Below are 20,645 nucleotides of genomic sequence, written 5' to 3' on the forward strand. Positions count from 1 at the left end.
GTAGATCACTAAATCTATAGAATTCCAGAGTCAGATATATGAAACTCAGAGCCACCCCAACACATCCAGGCAACATCTGGGTCTACCTAGCTCGGGGAAAGTACATTATTTTTAGGAAATGAATAAAAACTAATGTTGAAAGCCAAGATCATTGATGTATGCATGAGGTAAAATCCCCAACATAGCCCTGAAGACATCTCGTGATTTTCAAAAACAAGTCTGCAAAAAACACTTTTATTTTCACTGGTGTACTGGTGTTTAGTGACTAGCCCACAGCAACTAATTGGCTAAGAATTTTTATTATAAAACTATTTTAAAAATTTATATCAACTCTGTGTTACTGATTTTTTTACTCAAAATTCTTAGTGGCTAGCCAATTCCTTAAAGAACCATGCTGCCATTAATTATCACCAAATCAATGGCTTGTCATTTATCAGCCATCTGCAGTCAGGCCCCACCATCTGAAACTGTATCCTTACAGGCTTGTTGCCATTTATAGCTGATAGGGTAGAAGGTGGACTTTTTTTTAAAAAATACTCATGCATCCCACATACAAATATATTCCTGATCAAGCGACATCAGGCCCTAAAATCTCTGCTTGTCCATCCTTATATTGAATCACCCACACCAGTCCATACATGCAGAGAAGCAAGGTCCTTTCCATACTCCATGACACCCAAGCACAGAGTGCAGATAGCTTTGTGTGGAGGCAGTCTACTATCAAAGATACGAGGAGACTTTAAAGTCAGGAAACATTTGGTTCTGGCCCAGCACCACTACTTCCAACTCCTGACAAGTTGTTCATCTCCCCTAATCTCTCTTTTCTTACTGGTAGAGAAGAGAGTACACCTACTCAAATGGTCATTGTGAGACCTCTATTGAGTTAATTTAGAGTGTTTAAGCAATGTCTCTGGTACATATTAAGTGTTCAATAAAGGCTATAGCTATAATCACCATCATCATTTCATTTTTTATCTTGATGAGAAATCTTAATATCTGCTTTTGGGAAAAAATGAACACTCTAACAGTAATACAAATGAAGGGACACAAGACTACAGACAGGAAGACTAATTAGGAGGCTATTAGTGTAAATCAGGCTACAAAGATGTGGGCTAGAACTCCGGGAAGGATCAGTGAAGACAGAAAGGCAAGGACAAAGTCAGGAAATACTGGGCTGGACTGAGAACTGAGCAGACGGTAGGAGAAAGGAGGAGATTATGAAGACTCCCACATTTGTGGCCTGGATAAAGCTGTAGTGATGGAATCTTGTTAGAACAGAAAAAGGTCAGGTTTTGCTGTGGAAGACCATTTTGGGTATGGTGCTGTTGAGAAGTCCAGGAAGAGCTGTGTAGGTGGCAACTGGTTCTGCAGGTAAGAAGAGAGACCTGCACTGAATACAGTGGTTTGATAATGATCACCTTATGGCCGGCAGATGAGCCAAGGATGCAGAAGAGCTTGCCCAAGGAGCAAGCTCTTCTGCACAACAAGAGGAGGCAACAACCAAGACCACAGCACAAGTGAACACCAGCATTAAAGCATCTACAAAGAAAACTAAAATGAATCTGAGGCAGAGAAGAAAGAGAAGAACATTTAGGATACTGGTGTTGAAGTCAAGAGAGGACCGTATCAAGTCAGGTAAATAAAGATTGATTTGTCAAGGACCTTAGTTACTTAAAAAGCTAAGAAAAACATACGTTAAACACTTCAAGTGAATCACAGATTTGTTCTCTAACAACGTTTTCATATTACACAATGTTGATACAATCTTTCTTTTTCGACAATATTTTAACTGTGGTATGCCATGTAACTTGCCCATTCATTTTAATTAAGAAATATTCTTAAAGGTTCACTATGAGGTAAAATCCTGTTTTAACTCTCCCCAAAGTAGTCCAATGTTAACAATTTTTAAAGGATACTTTTTAGCTTTTAAAAACCTATGTACAGCAGGAATATTGGGATCAACTAATAAATTCTCAAATCTACCTGAATTAATCCTTAAGAACTGTTAACTTTTATTTTCTCTTCCTCAAAAGTAACACGTTATTTTATATGATAATAATACACTTCTCTGATATAAGAATTGGTCCTAGGCCGAGGCAGACGGATCACCCGAGATTGGGAGTTCCAGACCAGCCTGACCAAGATGGAGAAACCCCATCTCTACTAAAAAAAAAAAACACACACACAAAATTAGCCAGGAGTGGTGGCACATGCCTGTAATCCCAGCTACTCGGGAGGCTGAGGCAGGAGAATCACTTGAACCTGGGAGGCGGAGGTTGTGGTGAGCCGAGATCACGCCATTGCACTCCAGCCTGGACAACAAGAGCAAAATTCCATCTCAAAATAAAAAAAGAAAAAGAAAAGGAAAAAAAATTGGGCCTAAACAGACCATAACAGGAAACTTCCAGAGAGAAAGGAAAATGTTGCTATCTTTGGGGGAAAATGTCCCTCTCTTTGAAATCTAGGATCAAACCTCTCCAGTAGCATTAGCTGGGCGCAATAGTAATAAATGAATTCTAAAACACTGAAAGTTATTACAGACTCTGTAAATTATAATGTACAAACTATAATCAATCTAACTTTGGAAAAAGGATTACCTATTTTTCAACCCAGGATAATAATAATTTTGCTTTGCTTAATTTTGAAAAACTTTTCTCAAGATTGCTACATCTTTAGTCTCCACTCCTCTCCACCTCAAAGATACACTTTAGGTTTTCTTGCCTCTTAAAAACAAAAAGCTTTATGAACCCCAGAGTGTCATTTACATAACCGGAGGGAAAGAGATAACAAAAAGAACTTTGTAAACCAGTTAGAGAAACATTTATTACTTAAAAATGGCAAACAGATACTCATTGTTCAAAATAAAGCTTTAAGAACTTAAATATCAGTCCTAAACTATATTTACTGTCAACCCAAGGATCTAATAAACTGTTAAATATTCTAGCTACATCTGTTCTCGTGACTACACATGAAGTCTGAAACTGCCAAGATTTATTCTCTAACAGACACTTTAGAGCAAAAATTTTGTTAAGTTCAATTCCTTGCCAACTCATAAGCTTAGGTTTAATTTTAAAAGAAAATGTAAGGTGTGATTACACATTTATGAAGCCAACAAATTCATAGCTCTTAGTCTGTTTTCAAGAGGTCATTGGCCTAGTATATGTGATTACATTGTAATAAATACAATAAAATAAAAATGTCAATTTACTTTCAATTAACCACCTGGGAACCATCTAAAATCTAGCATCTAATAGGGAAGGGGGAGTAAAAGGAGAAAATGGAGAAAAGAGATACAAGTTTCAGCCTTTTTTATATTTTCCATGTCTCTACTTCACTTTTTGAATAGAATAGTTACAACAACAATTTTTACTGTCCTTGTCTTCTAATTCTAATATCTGTGTCAGTTTTTAATGGCTTTGATTGACTGGTTATCTTCCTCCATATGTTCTCCTAGTAATCTTTGATTAGATACCAGACATTGTGATTTATCTTGTTTGGTGCTAGGTATTTTTATATTCCTATAAATACTCTTGAGCTTTGTTTGTAATACAGTTAATTTACTTGGAAACAGCTTGATCCTTCTGATGCTTGCTTTATGATTTGCTAAGCATGTCTGAAGCAGTGTTCAGATAAGAGCCAATTACACGTCCTACTGAGGCAAGAATTCACCGAGTCCACTTCCCAACACCTCCGTAATTATGAGTTTTCCCAGTCTGACTATTGGGAAGAGGCACTGTGTAAGTGCCAGGCACTGTTAGCTCATCCTCTTGGATATTTTTTTCCCTCCTGCCTTGGATAGTCTTCTCACCTGTATTATCAGGTGAATATTCATGGACACCCTCTCAGCAACTCTCTCCTCTCTGGGACTGTGTCCTGTAAACTCCAGCTGCCTTGATCTCCCCAGATTTAACTCTTCAACTCTGAGTCTGCCAGGCTCTGCCTGGGTCCACTTCCCTGCACTGCACCCTGGAAACTCTCTCTAGGCAGGATGCAGAGGCAATCACAGGGTTCACCTCACTTGTTTCCTATCTATCAGGTACCATCACATCTCTCCTTTGTCCAAAATCTAGTGTCTTAAAAACATTCTCTCGTTTATTTTGCCTGGTTTTTCATTATATCAGGTGGGAGAATAAATCTGGTCCCTGTTACTCCATCCTGAGTGGATGCAGAAGTCCACTCTCTTTTTGTAAAGTCATTGCCTGAGGAAAAGTTCTCCTGCTCCCCTTTTCATCCAGCGTCCAAACAGACCTCCGCTGCAGAACTGCAGAAGCCAGTTACCGCCCTGCTGCTTGGCTCCTTTGGAGAAGGTGCTCTGGATCTTCTCTTCTGGTTCCAGAGCCATCTTCACCCTGAAGAATGCTGTTGGTTTCTTCTCTCCTGTTCTCAGCTCAGCAAAGCTAGGCCTGAGGGCCACACTCCTGCCACATCTCCCCTTCTCCCCAACTCGCCAGTCTCTTGGCAGGTGAGCTTGAACAGTCATTTCCTGAAGCTCAGGAGTTTGGCAGGTTATTCTCTGGAACATAGACTGGTCAAATACCACTACAGATACGCCATAATCTCTTAAATAAATCTGTTATGCTTTATTCTAAAGATTTTCTAAATATAGTCCATAGTCCAAATGTTACCAAAAAACAAAAGAAAAAAACACAAACAAAAAGAAGGACAGAGTCCCTTGGCATAAACATAAAGCAAAAAGAATCAGGACCCTTAAAATATGCATAAGCACTAAATGTCATCAGAAGCAGCAGCGACCACAACTTCCAGGAGGTGGGTTCTAGGAGACAACCAAATTTCAAAGTCTGGATAAATCAGTGAAAAATGTTTCTGGAGTCAGTATGCCCCTAAGCAGGTTTTGAATCCAACAGAAGACTATGTTAAAATTATGAGTCACTTATAATTAACAAGAATTGCTAAAATCACTGTTCTTCAAGATGTTGCTATTTTTGGAGAAATTCTGATGGTATGCTGTGTACTGAAGGGGAATGCATAAGTACTGAAGGGGAATGCATAAGGGATCTAGAAATTTGGAAATAAGAAATATTTTAATTACACACTTATGTATGATTTCAAGTATAACTAATTATTGTGAGAGAATTTCAATAAGCACTCTAAGGATTATGGTGGCACTGGAAAGATTAAAAATCTAGAAGGTTGAGATTCTATACCTTCATTTAGCTCTATCTCTAAACCTACCTACTGTTCATGACTCGGGGTCTTTGTTCCCACTGTTCCTTCTGTTTGGAGCTGCACAGTCCTAGATCTTCATATGGCTGCCTTTATATTCAAGCCTCTTCTCACGTATCTTCTCAGAAGGGCCTGCCCTGCTCACCCTAGCTGAAGCAGTCCCCTCCTGCCTTACCACTATACCATCACTCCATTTTATTTCCTTCAAGGTTTATATCATTGTCTGAAATTATCCTTCTTTTTTCTTTATACGTTTATCATCTTCCTCCACACCCAGAAGAATGTAAGCTGACTCTCAAATCTCAAGCCCACGTTTCTAATTGTTAGCTAGACAATTCCATGTAAATATTTTTAAGTTCTTTATTTTGACTCATATACTAAATATCAGCTCTTCTTTCTTTATGAAAAATATATTTCCTATTGGTTACAAAAGCTTCTGCCAGGGTCCATGAATTAGACTCGTAAGGCTGTGCACTCATCTTCTGAACTATCTGACAACTTAGCTACTGGTGTGAGTACCTGTCTTCACCTATAGCCATATTCTAGCCACCATACAATGTTTTGCTGTTTATCAAGGCATTGTCCATTCCTGTCTATAAAGGCACTGGTAACAGTAATATCATTTTACATGCAGAAAAATATTTAGAAAAGCAATTTACGGGTATCTTCCCCCTACAACCACACAAGTGTCTTAGATGGCACTTTTCTCAGATAATCAGCTGAAGAGAGATGTCCTTCTTTACTTCACAAATGAAGTGGATTAAACCATCTATTCAAATGTTTCTCAAGGGTAGGTAAGAGTTATCAGAACCATCCCTAGGCTGTATATTTCCCTGTCCACTGGGAGAACCACCTGACTAGGAAGCCACTGTCACATTTAGGAATGGGTCATACTCCTGTTTTTGTAGGGGCAGGAATCTATTCTCTTTGCTGGGAATGTCTGTCAAATGAATGACAAAATATCATATATCCATTTGAAACTACAGATGCACTGGTAGAAACATCTGGGACTCAATCAGTTTGTTCCAACTTAACGTCAAAAAAGAAGACACATTTGGGTTGGTGTGGTGGTGTTGTGGGAGCCTTGGACTGAAGACTCTGGTTCTGATGCTGGCCCCTAAATAGTCTGATGACTTAATGCAACTCAATCTCCTTCTCAACTCCAAAAATTGCTGCCCTGCCCACACTATAGGCTCTGGTGGGAGCTGAATGAGAAAAGCCATAGGAACCTATTGCAGAGACTATTAGCATTGGAGGAGTGTGAAAAATTATCCTTCATTCTCCCACTCTCCCCACCTTCATCCAGTGTTCTGGCCCAGATTTTTGGGAAAGCTACAGGGTGTGCAAACATTGTTAAAAAATGCATGCACATAGGCATATCACATATCCAACTTTTTCTATCACATATTATGGTTTTCTTCAGAGTAAGAAAAGTCATTAGTGTAGTATGCATGGCATCTTGTTAAAAAGGAAGAAGGTTTATTTTTAAGCGACTCATCTCTTATGAACCAGAAAATTAAAAGTTTTTCACTAGCAGTATTTGAAAATTCCTCAAATGGTGTTATGTAGAATACTAAGTCACAGAATTTTAATATGTGTTACATGCAAATTGATTCTGTGAGCAAGTAAGTTAGGAAATGCTGAGTCAAAAATTTTTTTTTTTTTTTTTTTTTTTTGAGACGGAGTCTCACTCTGTAACCCAGGCTAGAGTACAGTGGTGTGATCTCAGCTCACTGCAACCTCCCCATCCTGGGTTCAAGCAATTCTCCTGCCTCAGCCTCTTGAGTATCTGGAATTACAGGCACCTACCACCATATCCGGCTAATTTTTCTATTTTTAGTGGAGACAGGGTTTCACCACGTTGGCCCGGCTGGTCTCGAACTCCTGACTTCAGGTGATCTGCCTGTTTCAGCTGGGATTATAGGCATGAGCCACTGTGCCCGACCGAAACATTTCTTTGTTTTTTTGAGACGGAGTCTCACTCTGTTGCCCAGACTGGAGGGCAGTGGCACGATCTTGGCTCACTGCAACCTCCGCCTCCTGAGTTCAAGTGATTTTCCTGCCTCAGCCTCCCAAGTAGCTAGGATTACAGGTGCGTGCCACCATGCCCAGCTAATTTTTATAGTTTTAGTAGAGACAGGGTTTCACCATGTTGGCCAGGCTGGTCTCGAACTCCTTATCTCACGTGATCCGCCCGTCCCTCGGCCTCCCAAAGTCCTGGGATTACAGGCGTGAACCACAGCACCCAGCAAAACATTTCTTTACCACCGGAATTTTCAGAACCTTTAGCATGCCAGTGCACACTGCAAAGCTCCATGGGCAAATGCAAAGTGTTTCTGGAGCTTATCTGATCACAAAACGTTTTATCAATGGTAACCTTTTCAGTCTAGTATTCCATGCAGAAGAATTCAGGGAATGTTATAGCTATTAAAAAATGTTTAATTCAATTTTTATATGTTGATAGTACATATCCATTCCTGAAGTCAAACAGCACCCAGGAGATGTATTTATAGTGAAGACAAGTAGTCCCTGCCTCAGCTCTCTCCACCTTTCTGCCCTGTTTTTCACAAGCAGCCACGTTCAGTTCTTTCAGTTATTTTTCCTGGTATTTACCTCTGTTATTTCTAAATAATCTGCAAATATTAATATTTATTTTTTCTATTTTAAATATTACTTCTTGATTTCCTGCTGGAGAAGATGAGAATTAGCTATTTTAGACCTCTGCTTCCCCTCAACACAAATATGCTTCTTCTCCCCCATCTCCCCAGCAAGTTTTACCACAATTCTGCTTTTAATTATTCCAATATCACATAAATACTGTTTGTGACTGAGCCATGTAGTGTATTATTTCTCTTCTTTTAAAACTCTGTTTCCCCTCAGCATTAATATCTACCTCGTTGTTGTTCGCTTGGTTTTAAAACAAACAAACTTATCTGTAATTCCTCATTAAACCCTCCACCAGGGTTTAATAATTAAGGTTATAAATAAAGAAAGGAGTCATAAAGCTCCTCTCAATATTGCCATGCCTATCAGACAATGCATTAGCTTCATTTTTTCCCCCTTGGAAACACTACTTAGAATTCTCCAGAAGGCTTTCCTGTCCCAATATGAATTGCTCGCTAGGCTTGCTGAAGCTTCTCACCACCTCCCTGGAAATTCCCTTTGTGTCTCTTCTGAACAGAATGAATCCGCCTGGAGTGACTCACCTCTGCTTGGTGCAGGCTCTTCTTCCTCTTGGGTTATTCCCTTGTGTGTGGAGCATATCCTCCAGGAGCTTCCTGACAAAGTGTTCACATCAACCACACTGGAGCCCTTGGCTGTCTGGAAATGACTTTATTTCCTCATGCTTGATGAAAATTTTGCCCAGTAAATATTCTTAGTAACCATTTTCTACTTTCAGCATTGTTGCTGAAAAGCTGATGTTCCCTTTGATTCCTGATCCTTAATATAAAACCTTTCTGAAGGTTTTTATGATCTTTATTCCTAGTGTAGTGAAATTTACAAAAATATGTATTTGACAACAGATCTTTCTCCACTCATTTTGTCAGACACTTCATGGGCTCTTTTAAACTCAAACACTCGTATCCTTCAATTCTGGACAATTTCCTTATGTTATTTTCTTAATAAATGTCTCTCCTCCTTCTCACTCCTTGATTTCTGAAACTCCTAGAACTCAAATACGGGACTTAGGAATGATCTTCACATTCTTAGTTTTTCCTCAGACTTTGTGTTCTTTTACAGGTTTAACATTATCTTCCCATGCTTCACTTGAAGTTTCCTACTTTTGCTAGCTTATTTCTAAAAGCTCTTTCTTGTTCCTTTTCTATAGCATCTTTTCTTGTCTCATAAAGACAAAATGGGTTCTTACAAGATGGTCCCATATATCTGAAGCTACTAATTATAATTTTTCAATTTTTCTTTCTTTTTTTTTTTTGAGACAGAGTCTCACTCTGTTGCCCAGGCTGGAGTGCAGTGGCGCGATCTCGGCTCACTGCAAGCTCTGCCTCCCGGGTTCACACCATTCTCCTGTCTCAGCCTCCTGAGTAGCTGGGATTACAGGCGCACCCTGCCACGCCCAGCTAGTTTTTTTGTATTTTTAGTAGAGACAGGGTTTCACCATGTTAGCCAGACTGGTCTCGATCTCCTGACCTCGTGATCCACCCACCTTGGCCTCCCAAAGTGCTGGGAGTACAGGCGTGAGCCACCACGCCCAGCCTTGTTTTTAAGTTTTCTTCTGCTCCTCAGTCTCTCATTCTTCTGCAGGTTTTAAAAAATATTGATTACTAGCTTACAGTCTATGTATTTCAGTTGTTTTCATTTTGGAAGCTTTCTTGATTGAATATGATTTCTCAGCTGTCCATTCGTATTTGAGTGAGGCACCAAAAGTTGATTCAAAGTTATACAGAGCATGAGCTCAGCATGAGAGGGTGGTAAGAGCAGACCTAGCTGGTTCACCACATACATACAACCTAAATATCCCTATCTGCAGGCCTTTTCTTGTGGACTGGTCAGGTGCAGTTTTGCAGATGAACCATCCATTCTTCTGCATTGGGGATGTGAGTTTGGCTGCCAGAGTTCTGGGACCTACTGGGGAAAGGGGCCTAAACAGTCTTATTGTTTACCATGCAGGCTTTCACTTAGTTCCTCTGTTTTCAATACAGTTGTACCTCTACCTGTCCTCAAATATGTTAGAGTCAAGTCTGGAGCCCCTCAGGTGCAATTCCACGTGGCCTGATGAGCTAGGGATGGGGTGATCACCTGGCTAAGTGGAGGATCAAGGGATCTTACTTCACGTATCTGCTTTCAACACACCTTCTCTTTCAAGATCCTGGTGCCTTCAATTCCTGAGCCCTTCTAGAATTCTGCGGTACACACCAGCACATATTTCTTGTCTGAGTTCCCCTCTCCAGGCACTCACATCCTAGCTTGGTGTCAGCCTTCTTGGCTTTGCTTATCAGTTACCACTTATTTATCTACTTTCCATCTCGTAAAAGTTAACGTCATTTCTCATCTAGTGTTATTTCTTTTCCATTCTTCTTATTCTTTTGAACTGTAACTTTAAAAGCTCTTTATTATCATTTTAGTGGATTTTCAGTAAAGATGACTGTTCAATCCATTGTGTTAAATGGAAGTTCTGCATCAGTCAAACCATTCTGGTGTAATTACACTAGCCTTCATCACATTTCCAGTTCTGATACCCCAGGAATGAGTAAGAGTAACAAAGAAGTAGTTTAAAATGTAAATGAAATATCTCTAAATAGCAAATGTTCTGCATGATTTATTTAAAATATATTTTAGTTAATCTATATTTGCCAAATGAAACTGCTCAACTCTGTTTTTTAACCAAAAATTTATTTACACTATGACCAATTATTAATCAGCCATATAAATAATCAGACTAAATAAATTACTTCTAAAGGGTTTCTTTTAATTAGATAATTCATCCTTTTGTATGCTGAATGAAATAGGCTAAGAGTTTCAGGAACATTATAGTTTATAAATAGATTTAAGCAATGTTTCATATTCAGTACTTCCACTATTTGTGTTTAGAGAAGCAAGTTAACTAGAACTAAGTTACATGTGATTCTGAGAGCTAAATAAACTGGTTCTTATTTGGCCCTTTAAGAAGAAAACTGTCTCATATTCAATAACCTTGCCAGAAATTATCATTATCTCTATTTTACAGATAAGAAAGCTGAGGATAGGTCATTTGCAAAAGGTCAAACAGGTAACAAGTGGCAGAGAAGAAATTCAAGCTGAGATCTTCAAGGACTTTTCACAATAATCCAAACAAATTGTATTTCTCTTAATAACTTTGAATTGAATCAGTAATGATATCAGGATTAAAATATGCCTTTAAATCACAAGTCTAATGTCTTATGAGACAATTAGATGCAAAATTAGCATTTATTAATAAACATCTATTTTATGAAGATGCTATAAGTATTAAGAAATGTCTACATAATTTTTTAAAAATTAAATCTTGAAAAGTTAAAGTACTACTTTAAATTTCTCACCCTTGAAACTTTTCACTGAAACTCTTAGGTTTAAAAACTATTATGACATTCTACATTAATCCCTCTCATGGTATCCTTGAGAAATAGAAAATAATTTTATAATTTTAGAAAATTTGGCCTATCAGAGTATGAAATATTTACCATTATTTATAGATTTCAAGCTACTGATTATAAGCTGGTAGTTCTCAATTGGCACACTACTTTTTCTTACAAATTTCAGAGCAACAGGCATTATCAACAAATCTGTTTATCACATCTAAGTTTATTTAAAAGATGCAATTTTTAAAGAAGTTTTTAAAACGCTAGTCAAGAAAGTTCCAGACTAAGCAAAGCTTTACAACAGAATAAGGTGTAAAGGAAACTGAATGGCCTGTCCAAGAGCACAGAGTTCGTTACCAACGAAGCCAGGTCCTGGGACTTTTAACTCTAAGAAGAATGCTATTTGTACTACATAATTCTACCTCCAAAAAGACAAATATGCTGCCATTTCAATTATATAAAACACACTAAGACTCAGTAGATTTTGGTTTTTAAAGTGATGCTTTTTTTCCCAACCCTAAATTTTTGTTACTTTATTTTTAAATTTATTTTTATTTCATTTATTTATTTTGAAATAGGGTCTTGCTCTGTCACCCAGGCTGGACTGCAGCAGCATGATCATGGCTTACTGCAGACTAGACCTCCTGGGCTCAAGCAATCCTCCAGAGTACTGGGACTACAGGCATGTACCACCATGCCCAGCTAATTTTTAATTTTTTTTTTTTTTTTTGTAGAGATGGGGTCTACGTTGTGCAGGCTGGTCTTGGACTCCTGGGCTCAAGCAATCCTCCCACCTCAGCCTCCCAAAGTGCTGGGATTACAAGCATCAGTCACCATGCCCAGGCATCATTTTATAGCACATAAATTATAATGCACTGATTAAAATATATCTAAGTCACTGGGTGAGGGTGGAAAAAAAGCAAATAAAATTTCATAGCTCCAAATCTTATTGCCTGCTTTTCTGTCTAATCATCTTAACTTGTTAAAACCTGAAATTCAATTTTATGTATTAAAGGGTGGGCATACCTCATTTTATTGCACTTATCAGATACTGCATTTTCTAAATAAATTGAAGGTTTGTGGCAACGCTGTGTTACACAAACCAGTGCCATTTTTCTAACAGCATGTGCTCACTTTATGTCTCTGTGTCACATTTTGGGAATCCTCACAATATTCCAAACTTTTTCATTGTTTTATGTATTATGGTGATCTGTGATCTTTGATATTAATGCTGTCATTGTTTTGGGGTGCCCCAAGCCCCATAAAAGTTGTATGTGTTCTGACTGCTCCCCTGACAAGCCATTCTCCAATTTCTCTCCCTCTCCTTGGACCTCTCTATTCCCTGAGACAAAACATATTAAAATTAGGCCAATTATTAATAATAACCCTACAATGGCCTCTAATTATTCAAGTGAAAGAAAGAGTCTCACATCTCTCACTTGAAATCAAAAGCTAGAAATAATCAAGCTTACTGAGGAAGGCATGTCGAAAGTCAAGACAGGCCAAAAGCTAGGCCTTTTGCACAAAATGGTTAGCTAGGTTGTGAATGCCAAGGAAAGGTTCTTAAAGGAAATTAAAAATGCTACTCCAGTGAACACATGAACGGTAAGAAAACAAACCCACCATATATGGAGAAAGTCTGAGTGGTCTGGACAGAAGATTAAACCAGCCACAACATTCCCTTCCTTAAGTTAAAACCTAATCCAGAGCAAGGTTCCAAATCTCTTCAGTTCTATGAAAGCTAAAAGAGGTGAGAAAGCTGGAGAAGAAAAGTTTGATGCTAGCAAAGGTTGGTTCATGAAATTTAAAGTAAGAAGTCATCTCCATAACAACAAAGTGCAAGGTGAAGCCGGAAGTGCTGATGTAAAAGCTGCAGCAGCTTATCCAGAAGACCTAGCTACGATAACTGATGAAGGTGGCTATGCTAAACAGCAGATTGTCAAGAGACAAAACAGACTTTTACTGGAAGAAGATGCCATCTTCTTCATAGCTAGACTTTCATAGCTAGAGAGGGGAAGTCCATGCCTGGCTTCAAAACTTCAAAGGACAGTCTCATTCTCTTGTTAAGGACTAATGGTGACTTTAAGCTGAAGCCAGTGCCTCATTTACTACTCTGAAAATCTTGGGAGGCATCCTGAAAATTCATAGAATTACGCTAAATCTTCTCTTCCTATGCTGTATAAATGCAATAACAAAGCCTGGATGAAAGCACATCTGTTTGTGGCATAGTTTACTGAATATTTGAAGCCTACTGTTTAGACCTACTGCTCAGAAAAAAAAAAAAATCCTTTCCAAATAATATTGCTCATTGACAATGCACCTGGTCACCCAAGAGCCCTCACGGAGATGAACAAATAGATCAATGTTGTTTCATTGTTATGAACACAACATTGATTCTGCAGCCTGTGGAATAAGGAGTCATTTCAACTTTCAAGTCTTATTATTTAAGAAATACATTTTGTAAGGCTATAGCAGCTGTAGATAATGATTCCTTCAATGGATCTAGGTCAACTGAAAACCTCTGGAAAGCGTTAACCATTCCAGATGGCATTAAGAACGTTCATAATTAATGGTAGGAGGTCAAAATATCAAACATTAGCAATAATTTTGAAGAAGTGGATTCCAACCCTCATGGATGACTTTGAGAGGTTCAAGATTTCTGTGAAGGAAGTAACTACAGATGTGGTAGCAATAGCAAGAGAACTAGAATTAGAAGCGAAGCCTGAAGATATGCTTGAATTACTGCAATCTCGTGATCCAACTTAAACAGATGAGGAGTTACTTCCTATGGATGAGCAAAGGAAGTGGTTTCTTGAGAAGAAATCTACTCCTGGTGAAGATGCTGTGAACATTGTTGAAATGACAAGAAAGGACATAGAATGTTACATAAACTAGTTGATAAAGCAGCAGTAATGTTTGAGAGGATTGATTCCAATGTTGGAAGTAATTCTACTATGGGTGAAATGCTGTCAAACAGCAACACATGCTACAGAGAAATCCTTCCTGGAAGAGTCCATCGATGTAGCAAACTTCACTGTTAAGCTATTTTAACTAAGATATTGCTACAGCCATCTTAACCTTCAGCAACCACCACCTGATAAATCAGCAGCCATTACCATAGAGGCAAGACCCTCCACTATCAAAAAGACTACAACTCACTGAAGGCTGATGATCATTAGCAATAAGGTATTTTTAATTAAGGTATGTACATTGTTTTTTAAGACACAATGCTAGTGCACATTTAATAGACTACATACAATATAGTATAAACATAACTTTTATATGCACTAGGAAAGCAAAAAAATCATGTAACTAGCTTTACTGCAGAATGCAGTGGACTGGAACAGAATCCGCAATATCTTAAGGTATTACTAGGTTTCCAACAATTGAATTTCAACACATCTTGATAGAAAAATTACAATAGTCATATAATTCTTGTATTATGTAGCTAAAAAGCAATGGGCTATTTAAATATATAGAATACCCATCTCTTTATAGCTACACGAGTTAATAATACAAGTTAGTCAGAACTTGCAGCCACTGACAGAGCACTTAGCTGGTGCCAAGCACTATTCCAAGCACTTTACTGATTCCCTAAAACCTTATAACGTACTGTATTGTTATTATCCCCATTTCACAGACAAGAAAACCACCTTCTAGGGTCACATGACCTGTACCCAAGCTGTCCAACCTCCTGCAAAAATTTCCTCTCAAAATTCTAAGCCTTCCTACCATGTTCCTTGAAACTCTTGTTGTATTACAAACATATTTCCATGCCTAACTTCTTTACAACAGAATGTCTCTCTAACTTTTCATTTAACAATGAAGACTAGCCTGAGCATTTCTACCTCTGCTACCTTCCTCTTAAGCAAAGTTCCTCTTTTCCCACGCCCACATATCAGACTGGAAATGCCCTGGGTCACAAGGTGCACCCACTCATTCAAAAGTCCCTTCTCCAGGCCGGGCGCGGTGGCTCACGCCTGTAATCTCAGCACTTTGGGAGGCTGAGGCTAATGGATCACCAGAGGTCAGAGGTTTGAAACCAGCCTGGCCAACGTGGTGAAACCCCATGTCTACTAAAAATACAAAAATTAGCTGGGCATGGTGGTGTGCACCTGTAATCCCAGCTACTCGGAAGACAGAAGAAATGCTTGAACCCAGTAAGCAGAGGTTGCAGTGAGCCGAGATCACGCCATTGCACTCCAACCTGGGCAACAACAGTGAAACTCTACCACAAAAAAAAAAAAAACTCCCTTCTCTGACAAGAACTCCATTCTTTTTTTTTTTTTTTTTTGAGATGGAGTCTTGCTCTGTCGCCCAGGCTGGAGTGCAGTGATGCAATCGTGGCTCACTGCAAGCTCTGCCCACCGGGTTCACGCCATGTTCCTGCCTCAGCCTCCCGAGTAGCTGGGACTACAGGCGCCCGCCACCACATCCGGCTAATTTTTTGTAACTTCAGTAGAGACGGGATTTCATTGTGTCAGCCAGGATGGTCTTGATCTCCTGACCTCGTGATCCGTACGCCTCAGTCTCCCAAAGTGCTGGGGTTACAGGCGTGAGCCACTGCGCCTGGCCAACAACTCCATTGTTTATGCTGCCATATGCCCTCCTACAATCTTTGTGGGACAAATGAAATGTATAGAAAGCACCTCTGGAAAATTCACACACGTACAACCTTTTGCAAATAATCTGTTCCATGGCCTCCCTGGAACTCTTCTGAAGCTCTTACATTTACAGCCTCCACACAACCCATCTCCCATCTCTGCCCGGCAGTCTCTCAAAGTATGGTCCACAGGCCACCCATATCAGAACCACCTAGAAGGTGTGTTTATAACCATTCTAAATTTAAACCATTCTAAAGGCTTATGGAATAAGGTGTCATTTCAACTTTCTCCACTGGAATTAACTTTAGAATGGACTCCCCAAGGACGGAGCCCAGGAAACTCCATTTTAAATACTCTCCCCAGGAGATTTTTATGGCTCATTAATATTTAGTGCCCATCTCTAAGTATATATGACCCTGATTGACAACTTGTGTTCTAAAATACTCATTTCTATTCATTTCTGTCTCATCCCTTGGCCTCATTCTAGAAGACTTTAACATCAATACAGCAATCCACCTCACCTATGTATTAGCTTCCTTGGGGGTGGGGGGAGTGGTATATTAGTGACCAGCTCCTCCTGTCCATGATAGTAACCCACTCCTGTTATTGTCACATTCTAGACCCAGAACAACCCCCTTATCAGCACTCCTATCACCAAGAGTGTACTCTGTCCAACCTATCCATCTCCCTCTCCCACCAAATCTGCTCTTGGGCCACAGCCAGACCCAATCCCATGACTTCTGCCTCCTCCCAACTAGCAAAGCCCACCTCCAGCTTCTGTTCTGGAGGTGCCCAGTACAGACAACAGTCTGTCTCATGCCCTCTGAGATTGACTCCCCACAGACTTCAGAAATACCGACCCTGTACCTTCCATCTCTGAGATGCCACTGTAGGACTTGGGATGCCAGAGCTAGTCTAGCAGGCTATTACCCTTAGACTCCTTTTCCATCTCCAGTTCAGGTTGGCCTAGTGATAATAGCTATTATTATAACTAATATTTACAAAGCACTAACTGAATTAGGTAACAATTAATTCATTTAATCCTCATAACTCTATGATGGGGTACATCATTATCCCCATCATAAACCAGTGACACTGAGGCTAAGAGAGATAACATAATTTGCCTAAGGTCCCACAAGTAGTGTGTGACTGAGCTGAGATTCGAAGCCCTCCAGCCCCTTTCCATAGCCTGAGCTCAGGTTCCTTCCCTTCGGCTCTAGTAATGGAGGAGAAGAGCAAGAAAAGAAAAGAGCAACCTAGTCATTTGCCACTTGGAGAAAACTAGCTCAGGGCTCCTATTTTGCTGGAAAACTTTGCCGTGTGCTCCACTCCTTCATCTTTATATTTGAGATTCATGTTTTACCCTCTCCTGAGCTTTTTATAACTCATCTCCAAAAGATGGCAACAGATAATGGTTTTTTAAAAAAGTTTTGGAAAGCTTATTTATCAGTTTTATGTTGAAACCTTTGTCTTTTATCAGCCGGGACTTCTAAAGAGTAGCATGTAAAGTAATACGGAAAACTTAAGAGACTGAAAATGAATATGGTGGCAAAGTTTTCAAACTCACCTCTTATTTTTCTTGTAATTCTCCAGTTGCTGGGATTGCATATGTTTGCATCTTTCTAATTCACACTGCCCACATAAGTCTTCCAGATGCAGCAGGTTGTTCTCTACCTCCTCAAAACTCGCCTCTAAATGAGCTGAAAGTATATAAAAATAAACAAACTTCGAAAGTCAGAATCCTTGATCATGATGAATACAAAAAGTATCAAAAAGGTAAAAGTTTACATTGTTGAGATTGTTTTGCATTTTTAAGTACTTTTTATTAAACTTTCTTGACGCAAAAGAAAACATACTGGCCAACATTAAAACATAATTCAAATTATCTTTTTTGACATTTCAAGCATTATCAAGAAATAACTTTCCTAAATACTTATTAACCACGAAGACAAAGACATGGAGAAACATTATCTTGATTAATGTAATGCTATATCCTAATGATCCCATATACCACATGTGAATAACCAATTTTCACATAATAAGAATATGACAAAATATAATTAACATATATTATACCTAACCTAACCTAATTATACCTATACCTAACTAACTTAATATCTGTGTTTCTAAATTACGTTAGCATTTGTTTTGCCTCCAGCACATCACATACACAAATCTTCAAGGCACAGTAGATATGCACAAATACCTGGTAAGCATGGGTTACCAGGCTACTCAGTGGTCGGGTGAGGAAGTGACTTCGCTCTGCCTGTCAGGTGACTAGTCTTTCACCACTCCACTCTGCTGCTAGGCCACAGAGCCTTGCAGCTTTATTGGAACATGAAGATCACCCACTCAAACCTTTCACTGAAAAGATTCAAGACTAAAGCCTAGAAAAACAAATACAGTGCCTTGCCCAAGCAAGCTAGTGAAGGGCCACACGGCCAGTGAAGGGCAGTCGGGAATCCAAACTGAATCCCTCTCATATTACACTGATTTCCAGTTGATAGGATGCTAAGTACACTGAGATTGTAGGGGCAAGGATTAGTTGTTTTCTCATATGAAAGAAAAGCTTTTGAGGTCAAACATTTGAGAACTCAGAGCCTCATAACTAGTTATCTATTATTCACTGATATATATATGGCAGCCACTGGGATACAAAGATGAAAAAGACAGTCCTGGAGCTCAAGGAGCTTACAGGAGAGGGGAGACATATTTCAATAGCAACAGAGCATGACAGAGTGAGGTGCCGTAGGAACTCAAAGGAGTGGCATCTAACACAGATGAGGGAAAGCTCAGCAAGAAACGATTCCCAAGCCGGGAAGTACCAGTGATCCAGTGGGGAAGGGAGGAACAAGTTGGCTCTGCGGCCTTCCAGTCTTGGGTTCATTTAAATGGCTACAATATAATTCCTTCATTTACGTACTAGCTTTTCATATGACTTTCTAAACCAGCTTTCATAGCATTTAGGTTTGAGACAAACTCCTCAAATTTCAACTGACACTTACAGGTTTACTGTGATGCAAATGTTTGCCTGTTTTTGGAAGTCCTAGAGAAAGCAATTAGGCACAAGAAAGAAATAAAGATATCCAAATAGGAAAGGAGGAAGTTGAAATGCCCGTTTGCAGATGACATGATCTTATGTAGAGAAAACTCTAAAAGTGCCAGCAAAAAAACTTTTAGAACTTGATAAATAAATTCAGTAAAGTTGCAGGATACAAAATCAACATACAAAAATCAGTAGCATTTCTATACACCAACGATGAAATTGCAGGGGGCAAGAAATCAAGAAAGCGGTCCCATTTACAATAGTTACAAAAAATTACAATACTTAAGAATAAATTTAACCAAGGGAAGGAAAGAGCCAGGTGCGGTGGCTCACACCTGTAATCTCAGCACTTTGGGAGGCTGAGGCAGGAGGATCCCTTGAGCCTAAGAGTTTGAGACCAAGGGGATGAAAGATCTCTACATGACAAACTATAAAACACTTATGAAAGAAGTTGAAGAACACACAAAAATGAAAAGACATCCCCATGTTCAAGCATTAGAAGAATATTGTGAAAATGATCATACTGCCAAAAGTGATCTACAGATTAAATGCAATCCCTATCAAAACACCAATGACATTCCTCACAGAAATAGGAAAAAAAAAAATTCTAAAACTCATATGGAATCACACAAGACCCTGAATAGCCAGAGTAATCCTGAGCAAAAATAACAAAGCTGGAAGCATCAGATTGTCTGACTTCAAAATATACTACAAAAAGCTATAGTAACCAAAACAGCATGATGCTAGCATAAAAACAGACATGCTAGAACAGAACAGAGAACCCAGAAAACCCAAAAATAAATCCACATATTTATAGCCAATCAGTTTTTGACAAAGGCACAAAGAACATTCATTGGGAAATACATGGTCTCATCAATAAACGATGCTGGGTTAAGTGAATATCCATATGCAGAAGAACGAAACTAGACCCCTAACTTTCACCCTAGAAAAAAATCACCTCATAATGGATTAAAGACTTAAATGTAAGAGCTGAAACCATGAAACTACTAGAAGAAAACATACGGGAAACATTTCAGAACATTGGTTTGGATAAAGATTTTATGGAGAAGACTTCAAAGACACAAGTGACAAAAGCAAAAATAGACAAACTAGATTACATCAAACTAAAAAGCTTCTGCCTGGAAAAAAAAAATCAAGACTGAAAAGACAACCAGCAAAACGGGAGAAAATACCTGCAAACGACTCATCCCACAAGGGATTAATATCCTTTCCTTTGAATATATCCCTAGTATAGGACTGCTGGCCATATGGAGTTCTATTTTCCTTTTGTTTTGTTTCAGAGGAACCTCCATACTGTTTTTCATAAGGGCCCTACTAATTAAAATTCCCAAGAAATTCTTATACAAGGAACCCAAACAATTCAACAGCAAAAAATAAAAATAAAAAAAAAATCCTATTAAAAAACGGGCAAATGAACCGAACAGACATCTCTCAAAAGAAGGTACATGAATGGCCAACGGGTATATGGAAAAATCTTCAACATCACTAATAAGGGAAATACAAATCAAAACCACAATGAGATAACATCTCACCCTAGTTAGAATAGCTATTGCCAGATGGAAATAACAGGCACTAGGGACTCCAAAAAGGGGGAAGGGTGGGAAGGGACAAAGACTGAAAAACTACCTATTGGGTACGATGTTCACTATTTGGGTATTGGGTACACTACAAGCCCAATCTCTTCCAATATGCAATACAGCCAAACAACAAACAAGCACTTGTACCCCCTTACCC

The 20,645-nt window shown here is 39.0% G+C and overlaps 1 protein-coding gene across 2 annotated transcripts in view; it reads right to left on the reverse strand.

Moving 5' to 3' along the window:
- The window catches only part of DTNBP1 (dystrobrevin binding protein 1), a 151,992-nt gene that overhangs the window by 80,787 nt on the left and 50,560 nt on the right, over positions 1-20,645 (reverse strand). For both annotated transcript variants that reach the window (XM_050788040.1, XM_050788041.1), the window contains one exon: positions 17,412-17,544. In XM_050788040.1, the coding sequence (XP_050643997.1) occupies positions 17,412-17,544 (133 nt within the window). The remainder of the gene's footprint in view (positions 1-17,411; positions 17,545-20,645) is intronic.

This window comes from Macaca thibetana, chromosome 4, assembly GCF_024542745.1.
Source record: "Macaca thibetana thibetana isolate TM-01 chromosome 4, ASM2454274v1, whole genome shotgun sequence".
Taxonomy (NCBI): domain Eukaryota; kingdom Metazoa; phylum Chordata; class Mammalia; order Primates; family Cercopithecidae; genus Macaca; species Macaca thibetana.